Below are 11,530 nucleotides of genomic sequence, written 5' to 3' on the forward strand. Positions count from 1 at the left end.
GGATGAAGATGTGATTGATAAAACCAGAGAGGAGTTAACAGTGTAGTGTGTAATAAGAATATGAGAGAAAAGTAAAAGTTGTAATGTGGGAATATAACAATCACAACATTTTTCAACATGCAGTCAAAAGTTCCCAGTTACCCTTGCTCCCTGGTTGTTAATTTTGTTTTATCATACTGGTCACAAACCAGTTTTTCTAGTCTGTAGCTCCTACGCAAACATTTAACACATTCACTGGTATTACATGACTAAGTCCGCTTGGCATTTTACAAAGGATGCATATTGAATTTCAGTTTCTATCTTTGATTTATGTGACATTTTATATCTTCCGTACAACTGTAGACTATGTCATTGGATGCCATGGATTCTTGTATCTGCACCTCAATTTATTCTAATGCTAGTGATAATTTAGTTGTTCAACAATGTACACACTTTCTGGTTAAGGTCCAGGTTAAGTTTTTTTTTTTCATTTTATCCACAAAGATGGCATCAAATATCCTCCCTATATTTTATCCCCTGTGGTTAAATAAAAGGGCTGCTGGTCTAATATACATACATGCATAATTGTTATTGTTGTTACTTTTGTTGGTAATATTGTTGTTCTACATCCAACGAAAAAGGAACATCCTTGTATACAAACTCTATATGAAGCGAGTCAGCCAAAGTTAAGTATATTCAACATATTGAACCATCATCAAGCTACTGAGGTGGGCGTGCACGAACTGGTCGCTGCTAGCTAAAATGATAAATAACGTTAGTGACTAGTAAGCTAAATTTTCTCGTCTAGGTGTTACTTGGCAGCATCGAGTCTCTTGGGGTTATTGAACCATTTGCCAGTCTTTAAGGAGAAAGACATAATAGCATTTGAGCTAGCTAGTTAGCAGTTAATCTTTAAGTTACCAGTCGCTAAGACACTCGAGACTTTAACGGGCAGCAGTGATTCGGAGTGCTAGCTACAAAGAAACATATTGAAAGCCTGGAGATCCACAACGTAACATACACTTATGTTAACGTTCGTTATTTCATGTATACTGTTTTCGGATCTCGTCGGTGTTAATAACTGCAGGGTTTCTATATACAAAGATGTATGGGATGTCGGGATGACAGGAAGATGGCAAACGGGCTTGCAAGTGAGTAACGTTGGTAGTTACATAGCAAAATGTCATGACATGCTATCCGTTAGCGGCGAGTGTGTCGTACTGTCTGTGTTATCACTACTAACTTCCTGCACGACAGCCTCCGTTCCCTGCAGGGTAGCCCGCATGGATTAATGGCTGTCATCACAAGTTGACAGCTCTGTTTACAGTAGTAGTCGTTCCTGTTTACCATCAACTGTTCAAAACGACATGCTTCAGCACCAGGCCTGAGAATGGGCAGGAGGCAACATGCATGACATATCGGCTTTGTTACACTATATAAAGCATGTGTCATGCGTTGTCCATCCCCCCCCTCCACGTTTGTAGAACACAAGCTGCTTGTCATTGGACCAACGGAGCCATGGTCAGTGAGGGAGAAGCTGTGTTTGGCCACATCTGTCATGAAGAGTGGCGACCAGAACTGGTACTGTCCTGTTTTTGCCACTTTAGACTAAAGCCTGTGCTAGTGATCCTTTATTGTGTGCAAGTCAATGTTTTATGTCAAAGTCATTTGTAGTTTGTAACATGTATGTATGATTATGTTTAACTAGTCAGAAGTTTGATGCTTTACGGCAGTGTATAAGCTTTTTACTTAAGATTACCTTCCAGTATAGTGGAGGCTCTGTTGTTGTCGCTGAGGGTTCTAGTTTCCTTGCACAGTGCACAGACATGCATATACGATACATTAGGCAGGAATGTAGTTGTCTGCTTTCGATTGGTGTTAATACTGTGATGGACTAGCTATCCATGAAATTGTTTAAAACTAAACCAGGACAGGAATTATTGCCTGTTTTGTGCTAGAAGTCTTTAATATCGTCTTCATCTCGACAGGGTATCTGTCAGTCGAGCCATCAAACCATTTGCAGAATCTGGACGACCACCTGACTGGTTCTCTCAAAAGGTATGAAAAAAAATTCAAAAAAGTTCATTCTCCTGCAGAGCACAACGACCAAACACATGTTCTGTACAGCGAGCTTGGCAAATTATATTTTGTCCTGTCACAGAGCTGTTTTTGACTCTTCTTTGCTTTTTCACAGCACTGTGCTTCCAAGTACTCTGAGCTCCTGGAAACAACAGAAGTCCCAAAGTAAGCATATAAGTGACTTTTACCTCAAACCTGGTGTCTGACATCACGCATTGACAGTATATGGCATTTGTTGCCCTCAGACGGAAGCGTGGTGAAAAAGGTGAAGTGGTGGAGACAGCGGAGGATGTGATAGTACGCAGGCTGACAGCTGATAGGATTGATGAACTAAAAAAGTTGATCAAAGAAACACAGGAAAAGCACAGGTATACAAGCATCGCTTTTAACTGCACGAACAAAACAAAATGGCTCCATCATAAAGTGCATTGATGACACTTGTGGATGTGGTGCTGTTTTCACAGGAAACTCAAGAGAGAGGCTGAACTGATTCAAGCAGGACATCTAGATTCCAAATTAGAAGAATTATGGCAAGAGATTCTGCGGTAAGAGGCGGGAAACTAAGTAAGAAACGTGTAAAGCTTAGACATTACACTCTCTAATAAACGATCTTCTGTGTGTTGGTCAGGAAAAAGAAAATGGAAGAGGAGGAAGCAGAGTTGAAAAGAAAAAACACAGAGGCTGCTTATCAAGGTATCTTCTTCCCTTTAAGGGGTATTTTGGGGAAAAATATCAATACATAATTATATTTTAGGAATTTCATTGGTGCTCTATAACTAGTATGTATACTTCAAGAAAACAACTAAGCTTATGTATAGTTGTTGAGTTGAAACATCCTCAGCTGTTCCTGTAAGACATTTCTTATTCGTTCATTCAGCAGGCCCACGTGGAATCTGCACTTGCAGGATTTCGATGACACCTCTGCAGATTTACCACAGATTTTAAACAGAGATACTGCTTATAAAATGTGTGTGTTATTGAAGTTAGTGGGGCAGTGTCACTATATGTCAAAAATTTAATTTGTTGCTGAGGACCGGAGAAGACACCTTTAGTCACTACTTCAAGGGATCAGGCGAATAAAAGCAAAAAAAAAAAAGTTCAGTTGCACAGATTTTCATTTGTGAACCAATGAGAACTGTATAAAAATCTGCAGATTCCATTTGGGCGTGCTCATCAGCCTCAGCTCAACTTTACTGATTTTGCCTCATTCTGAACTGTCAGCCTCAGATGTTCTAAGGTTCAGCAATTTATCAGCCTTAACATTAGCATGTCAGCGTGCTCACTGTTAGCAAGTTAACATGCTAAAGATTAGTATGTAGTGTTTTGCGCACTAGCTCGTTAAACAGGCAGCATGCTGTTGTCAGAATGTTAGTGTAACAAGAATACAGACAGCATTGGGTAAAAAAACTAACATCAGAGTGTCAGCATTACTTAATTAAATAGGCTGTTGTAGATTTGATCAGTTGTTTTAGAAGTGCTTTGTCAGTAAGTTAGCATGGTTCATCCTCCGGCAAGCACCAATATTTGTGCAAAATTTCTTAGCAATCAGTCAGTTGTCCGCAGTTGGACCAGCAGTTGTGGACCAGTAGATGAACTCGTCTTAGCCACAGGAATCGTGATGCGTTTTTCATGGGACAAAAAAAAAACAAAAACTTGAAACTCAGCTTGTGAGAAAATCGTCTCTCTATGCTGCCCCTCTCTCCTCCCTCTTCCAGCCAGACAGGTGGCAAAGAACACGCCTAAGCGAGTGCCCGGCATCACCATGCATTCACCCTCAGCCTGCAGCTCCTCAAGCCAGGAGTTCTCACCAGGTGACCCACTCGAGTGCTTGACACTGGATCTTGCATTGACAAAAAATGTAAGTCACTGAAAGTTCAAGTGTGTTAAGGTCTGCCCTACTTTTCAGTAATCATATCTTTGTGTTAGAACATTTAAAACTGTTTGCTGGTATTTTCAGTTGGTGTAGTACTTATAGTTAAAATCAGCTCTTTGAGATACATCTTGTGTGTTACATGTTTAGATTTGTTAAGTAATATACTATTTTTGTGTTATTGTAAAGAAAATGACCTATTTTCATGACCTACCTTAAAATATAACTTGCATGCACTGCTGTAATGCATAATAACAGAATAAGAATCTTTGACTTCCTCTCTCTTTGTCTCTAGGCTTCAGGTTCAGTCAGACTAATGACAATTCCTGAGCTTTGTGGACCTGGCAGTGATGACATGAGCCAGGGGTCACTTCTGGATGACCCCACTCAAAAGAAGCTCCTGGGCCAGAAAGCCACGCCGCCACCATCTCCACTCCTGTCAGAGTTACTGAAGAAAGGCAGTATTTTGGCTACAAATTCCAGACTGGTATGTGGAAGAGACTTACTGTAATATGCCAACGCTGCCAAGCTTTGTAATTATTATGTTTGATTCTGCAAGACATCCCATGTTTACTTCACCCATTTGTAGGATTTCTGTGTGTTTAGGAAGTATGCAGTCCTTATGACTTCCATTCTGTTTTGTGGTTTTGGTAGCTATGATTTGTTTTGCCAGTTGTAAACAGATTCAGTCGTTTCACATGAGACATTCTGCCAGTCGGCCTTTGGGACCAATGATGGGGTCTCTGAAGTTTTGTCCTTACCGATGTCCTCTTCGATGATTGCCAGGTTACCGTTAAATTGATGTTGACCCAAATGAAAGCAGGAATAAATTTTGTCTTCAAAAGATGAACTATCGTAACAGTGTTGGCTTCACTTAACTCCTCTTTTAGAATTTTGTGGGGTGAGTTGTTTCCCCGCGTAACTCACAGCAGTGACAGGTTATAAATATCCATTTAACTGCTGGTAAACTGCTGACACAGCTGGTGCTTGGCAGCGCTGCATTATTGTTCATTACTGTGGATGCTCACATCATTATCACCATAGATATCATTCTCAGTGTAAATGGCCCTTAAGGCTGTGTTACAAGCTCATTCATATTCTTATGAATAGCATATGGAGTGTTCTGCATATGCTCGGATGTTGTCCTGTTATTACTTTTATGTGTGGTCATATGTGCTCTGAAGCATACGCCTAACAAGGTTCCTGTTTTTGGAAGCAGGAGTTTTTTCTCTCTACCTTTAAAAGCCTTAACTGGCTGTACCACAGACACATTACGTTTGGTCGCGAAATGAATTTTGCTTGGTTTCTTGATAGTCGAAGTTGACATGAAGAAATGTGAATGTGTATTTTACATATCGCAAAATGTATTTGGCATTTGTTTTTATGAATTCAAGGCTGTAATTGTGTTGGTTTCTGCCAAGTTTCGTATGTATATTATAGCTGAAGAGTTTCAGGCAAACTATGGGTTGCTGCTTGGTTGTTTTCTTGTACTTTTGACCTCTAAGGTGTATGTCAATGATGGGTCCTGTCCTGTCTGTTTTCCCATTGCAGCTTAGGAGCCACTGTTCAGTTTGTGTCTGACCAATGTTCTTCGTGAGTGGTTGCTGCGCTGTCAACCGTGTGACTTGTTTCATGTTTTTATTTATGTTTCCATCTAATGAAGCCCACTGTGCTCTATGAAATCCCAACATGTCAACAAGTTTTATCGTTTACTAGAACTTTGCCTTCTCGCATTCCTCTGGTAATCCTTCTGCACTGATATGCAGGGTGAAAACTAAAATATATAATATAAAGCATGTATAAACTGATGTATTGCACTTCTGAAATTTATTTTTGATAAAATGCATTATTGTGTGTAAATCAGCAATTGCATTTTTGAACACAGGCTGGAGCACAAATAATGATACTTGAGGTGCACTTAATATACAAGAAAACAGTAAAATGTTTGACTTGCTTGTATGTGTTTATGTCCCAGATTGGGGAGGGTGATGTGGCCCCTGGTAATGTGACAGGAGCACATGACTTACAGCTGGCTCCGTCTGGTCAACCTCTCTCTCAGGCAACAGGTACACAGACGGTGCTGACAACAAATGTCTAATTGATTGCATAAGTTTTAATTCCAATCAAGACAAATCTTGGCACCAAAACAAAAAATAAAATCCAGGTGGTTGAATACTGAATATGGACTTTGCATATTTATTAATGGATGTTTTATATTAGTTAGTTTTACACCTTGAATCCTAAATGGATGTTTGTTTTCTCTATGAAAGTGCTACTGTTGTTAAAGCTATTTGCTTCGAGAAGCTGACTGCTTCTGTCGCTTTGTACGTTAATGTGTATGATTTTTTTTTTGCATGGCAGGTTCCCCAATGTTGTCACGTCTCCTGGAAGCAGGTCCCACCCACTTTCATGCTCCTTTAGGTTTCATGGTCAGCGCAAACTCCGCCTCCAGTGTGCCACTCTCTGCCACTACTCCTGTTTCTGTTGACCCTACTGGCTCAGCAAGTACAGGTCTGTCCATTTTGACCCGCATCCCAAACAACCCACAGGCTAAGCCTTCTCGCATCCTTAATGCCACCTGAGTCATAACAAGAGAATTTTAAGGTCTCACTTCATTGGACATTTCAGATATGTAATGTTAAAGCTACATCTGTTAAAGGTTAAGGCAACAGGCGAAGGTTTATCACAATTAAAAACTAACAAGAGTTCAGTTTCATTTTGGTTGAATTTTAGATGCAAACTAATGATGGAGCTTGAGCTAAGTAAGCTGTGTACAAATCGAAAATTAATTGTTTTAATAACTACTACTACTACTACTATAAAATTGTATCTTGAAAAAGAAGCACAGTTGAAAATCAGTTGTTGTCTGTTTGTAGAAATAGATATAATGGTGCTGCCTGTGTCCTCTGGATGCCTGCCTGTCTCTGCAGAGGACAGGGTGTCAGAGCTCAGTGAGGAGGATGTGACTGCATCCTACATGGGAGATGAGCTGGACCTGAAGACTGTGGGGGACATCATCGCCATCATTGAGGACAAGGTGCCAAAATCAACGAGTTGCATATAAATTAGATATTGTGCAGCACTTGAGATCAAGTGTGATAAATTGACAATATTATCTTTTTATTTATAACTTAAAACATCTATAAAGCCTTCTTGAGGTTTTAAGGAAAAATAAATTCCTTGAAATTGTGGGTCTTTTCATTTTGGTCATTAATGTCGTGAGTTATATCAACACTTTACTCACTGACATCACTGCTCAGATTTAGGAAGATTATGGACTATCAAAAAAACTCAATTATTATCGATTCATATCTCCTCTTCTACAGGCAGACGAGACCGCAGAGGCTTTGGATGCAGCTGCAGTCGAGGCTGCTCTATCGCTGTGTGAGGAGAACGGTCATGCTTTGTCTGGTGCCTGGGAGACTGGGCCTTTCCCACCCCATGAGTCTCACCCCACAGCGCCCACAGGGGTCCCTCAGTCCGTACAGTCTTCGTCTCTTCACAGTAGCCGGGAGGGTAAGACAGAAGTGTTGGAAGTTCAGGGGGGGACCACGGTTTCACTCTCCTCTCTGTGCAACAGTCAGGATAACTGTCTCGAAGCATTCCCCGTGGGACTGAGGGGCCTTCCTCCCACTTCCTCATCCTCATGCAGCTCAAATAGTTTGGAGCAGTGCCACAATGGAGTACCTTCATTGCCTGAGGTAATGAGAATGGAGACTGGAGAGATGGTCACCATCAAATGTGAGAGCGAGACGTGGGCACAGAAAAGACCTGATAAACCCCAGAGAAGTATGCACACCTATGAATAAATACTAAATTATTCACTTGCTTCACGACATGCAGTTTGCATCCAACTATGCATTTTTTATAACAATTTCCCTCTTATTATTCATTTCTACTATCTTGGCAGACTCAGTATTAGAAGATAGCCCACTGACAGAGAAGCATCCTAAGGTATAGCACCTAATGAGGATAGAGCAAACATGATCCTTGTAAATGCCCTACTGAAATGCAAAGTGCATGGCTCCACAGTTATCTTGCAGTCACTCTCCGTCTGTCTTTACAGGAGATGAAAACGGAAGATGGAAATGTTGTACGAGGACAGAATGCCTCAGGGACTAAAGTGTTCGCCGAGGTCAATCGGCCAGTGGATGCGTGTGGAGAAGAAGAGGGTGATGGGACAGATGAGTTCTTGTCAGAACCAGATGGGGACATGGATCTAGGACCTGTGGCCAGTGAGAGCGAGGATGGTTACAGCCTCCACACGGCTTCCTCATCTCTGCAGCTCAACACGATCACAGACTCCATCCCCAGCAGCCCTGCCTCATCGCAGTTGTGAGTTCAGCCACATGCAGCATATAAAGTGTGAACTGTGAGAGATGAAATTGCATCGTAGCTTATGACTAACAACATGAATTTCACACTGTGTAGTGCTGCAAGTCAGGTTTTGCTTGATTTTACTTTTCCTTATGACCTTTCTGTTTGCACTGCCTTCTTCCTTATGTACCATGACTCTGCAGTTCTGTGTGCAGTGAGGACCTGGAAGCACTACAGGCTCACAAGATCTGGAAGAAAGCCATTATGTTGGTGTGGCGTGCAGCAGCCAATCACAGGTCAGAATATGACTTTTATAAATAACATTAGCCGCTAATGCTCAGATTTTGATAGATTTCTATTTTTAATTTACTGTACTGTTTCTTTGCTGAGACATATGATTTATGTGAACCTGTTGTAGGTATGCAAATGTATTTCTGCAGCCAGTAACAGATGACATAGCACCTGGGTACCACAGTATCGTGCACAGGTAAGCACGGGAAATATTTGCTGTGGTCATATTTTGTGTCTGTTTTTAGTTTCAGTGGTTTTTACAGTGTTTACTTGTCATATTTCTGGTGCAGATAAAAAATCTAACAAAACGTTTTTGCTCGATGGAATTGAACATTCAGTAATCAAGAGGCCCCAGCAGCTCATTAAATGACACAGACTTGACTGACTTTTGATCACTCTAGCCCCTTTTTGCTCTTCACTCCTTCAGGCCCATGGACCTGGCCACCATAAAAAAGAACATTGAGACCGGCTTCATACGGACCACCGCTGAGTTCCAGAGGGACATCATGCTCATGTTTCAGAACGCGGTCATGTACAACAGCCTGGATCACGACGTGTACCACATGGCTCTTGAGATGCAGCGTGACGTCCTGGAGCAGATCCAGCAGTTTCTAGCCACCCAGCTTATCATGGAGACATCAGAGGCTGGTATCAGCGCCAAGAGCCTGAGGGGCCGTGAGAGCACACGCAAACAGGACTCTACTGACAAGGTGCTTCACTAGAATTTTGACAAAAGCTGAGAGTACAGCAGAAGAGACAAGGGTGAGACAACAGGCTGACTTAAAGAAGACTTCAAGAGTGAAAAATGATGCTAAAGTAGATCTGCGTGCCATTTTCCGTAGCATGATATTAGTCCTTAGAATGATATCCTTTAAGGTAGCCACTGGTTTCCCATGCCACCAAAGTCAACTTGTAGAAACTTGAAACACACTTGTAAAAAGACTATACATTGTTCACTGTTGTCATTACTGCATGTATCACAAACAAATGGTTGACCGGAAGTACAAAAACATATGTTTTGGAAAATTGTTCTAATTATTTGTAATAAAAATATGGCTTATTAATGTCAGAAGGGTGATTTGTACTAGATGTATGGAAGTACAGAAACCCTAACCATACATTTTAGCTATATTACCATACCACATGTCATGTACCTTTAACAAAACAAAATAAGTCTGATGTAATATTCTGATTTTTTTTACACATTTTCTAAGTTGTCCTGAAGGAGGCCCTGCACCAGTTTTTCCACTTAGCTCGTATTGCTAAGTTGTTTTTCATATTTGTTCCTTTGTTATGTAGACTTAAGATTATTGTAAAAACTTGGTGACAAGAATATATGTTTGTAGTACGTGTTGTATATGTTGTGCGATTGCAGTGCAGCCAGGAAGTGAATAGTATCTTTCTTGGCATCATATTGCTTCATCTTGAGACTTTAAATGCGTTTTTGTGTCTCAGTGCTGATATGTACCATTTTCCTCTTTCAGGACTCTGTCTCCATGTCCTCTCCTGCCTTCCTTCTTTCTCTTTTTGTAAGTACCTTCTCTTTATTGCTTGTCTGAAAAAAACAAAGAACTCATTCAGCTGAAATATGTAAGTCATGCATGACTGGAGCATCTTGAAGAACAACTCGCCCGTCAAGTCAAACACAGGTGTCAGTTCAGCCACATGCTGAATGTGGTGAAAGTTTCATTTCTTCCTCTTTTTCACTATAGGATGGTGGCACCAGGGGGCGCCGTTGTGCCATAGAAGCTGACCTCAAGATGAAGAAATGAACGTGCAGTATGAATTTGATCCGAAAGTCGCCCTGTGTTGAACTAAAAGGTGTGCTACAACAAGACTGTGCTTATTCTGTGTCATTTGCACAGATTATCACCCTGCATACTGCAGCATAACCTTTACTTGCACACTACATTAAATGGGTGTGTTGGGGAGAAGCTTGTTTCTTCTGAGACAGCCATGTAGACATGGATTACATACTGCATAATCCCGGATTACAATGGGGCATTCAGAAAGACTAGGTCAAACCTTTCCTAGACGTAGTTGCAGATCTGTAAGACTTAGCCTGATCTGAATTACACCAGATTGTAGAGATGAAGATAAAAGTTACTCCTAACCTACAAATGGACTGAAATTAAGACTGCAGAGGGCCTGGTTGAACTTCAGATTAGTGTGGTTGATTTTGAGAAATATACAGTATTGGTGGTAATATGTAAAACCAGGGGCCGAGGACTCTGATTATCCTAAAATTTCTGAATTTCAAACACCTTTTCATTGCATATATAAAAATCAGTTGAGCGCTTTTTTAAGTTCTTTAATTTTGCAAACCTTCAGATCATTTTTGCAAATGGTTGTATTGTTTGTGATGAGTTGATTATGTCTATGCTACACTTCCTGTGAAACACTACCCACATGCATATTCCGAGTCATTTTCTGTATTTTTGAGAAAACATCACATTATTGAACCGTTTTCTGGACGTTTAAACAATAAAACCACATAAAGAGCCCCCCAACCCCACTATGATGATCTTGAATTTGCACATTTGCTCCAAAGAACAACAAAAAAACACCATGGTGGCATGCTGTGGCTGTTATTTGCTCTGTATGGAGATTTTCTCAGGAATGGGTTTAAACATCAGTGACCACATGGCACAAAACTGTTAAAAAGTTACACATTACAAGAGAAATACATCACCACTGCTGTGTTTCATAGCGAGGTCTACTCACAAAGCTCATACCAATGATTATCACGTTTTTTTTGTTTTTTTTTTTTTTGCATTTGGCTTTTGCTTAGTCATGTTCAGTGTTATGAAATTGGCCTGATCAATAAAAGTTATTCATAGCGGTTATTGAACCAAACCCACTCTATTCCCAGCATGCCACCTGATAATGCCATGTTGTCTGTGTAGTCAACTGCCACTTTTCCTGTGCAATACATTCTGCTCATATTTTCATTATGATTACTTCCACTGATTTTGCTAAGAAAAGGAAAACAGA

The 11,530-nt window shown here is 40.6% G+C and overlaps 1 protein-coding gene across 6 annotated transcripts; it reads left to right on the forward strand.

Annotated features, from left to right (window-relative positions):
• Positions 1-518: 518 nt before the first annotated feature.
• brd8a (bromodomain containing 8a) lies at positions 519-11,279 on the forward strand. Of its 6 annotated transcripts, none has more exons than XR_006845234.1 (20): positions 519-1,130; positions 1,464-1,560; positions 1,968-2,037; positions 2,174-2,223; positions 2,304-2,426; positions 2,523-2,603; positions 2,687-2,751; positions 3,774-3,916; positions 4,224-4,415; positions 5,904-5,994; positions 6,290-6,439; positions 6,805-6,965; positions 7,255-7,717; positions 7,839-7,882; positions 7,995-8,263; positions 8,449-8,541; positions 8,664-8,732; positions 8,964-9,298; positions 10,021-10,065; positions 10,249-10,307. XR_006845234.1 is itself a non-coding variant. In XM_046410880.1 (20 exons), exons 1-20 carry the CDS (start codon positions 1,088-1,090, stop codon positions 10,306-10,308), a joined length of 2,592 nt encoding a protein of 863 aa, XP_046266836.1. In that variant the 5' UTR covers positions 519-1,087; the 3' UTR covers positions 10,309-11,279. The 6 variants fall into 6 exon arrangements, 5 of the variants coding, with proteins under 5 accessions (XP_046266836.1, XP_046266837.1, XP_046266839.1 ...); XM_046410880.1 differs by having other exon boundaries at positions 8,964-9,246; positions 10,249-11,279; XM_046410881.1 differs by having other exon boundaries at positions 8,461-8,541; positions 8,964-9,246; positions 10,249-11,279.
• The last annotated feature ends 251 nt before the right edge of the window (positions 11,280-11,530 follow it).

This window comes from Scatophagus argus, chromosome 14 (assembly GCF_020382885.2).
Source record: "Scatophagus argus isolate fScaArg1 chromosome 14, fScaArg1.pri, whole genome shotgun sequence".
NCBI classification, from domain to species: domain Eukaryota; kingdom Metazoa; phylum Chordata; class Actinopteri; family Scatophagidae; genus Scatophagus; species Scatophagus argus.

Excerpts from the sequence above, each read along its gene's own strand:
- brd8a (XM_046410880.1), top strand. The coding sequence starts at position 1,088 with ATGGGATGTCGGGATGACAGGAAGATGGCAAACGGGCTTGCAA. Across the intron at positions 6,440-6,804 it reads TACTGGCTCAGCAAGTACAG|AAATAGATATAATGGTGCTG; the intron begins GTCTGTCCATTT and ends GTCTGTTTGTAG. Across the intron at positions 9,247-10,020 it reads AACAGGACTCTACTGACAAG|GACTCTGTCTCCATGTCCTC; the intron begins GTGCTTCACTAG and ends TTCCTCTTTCAG.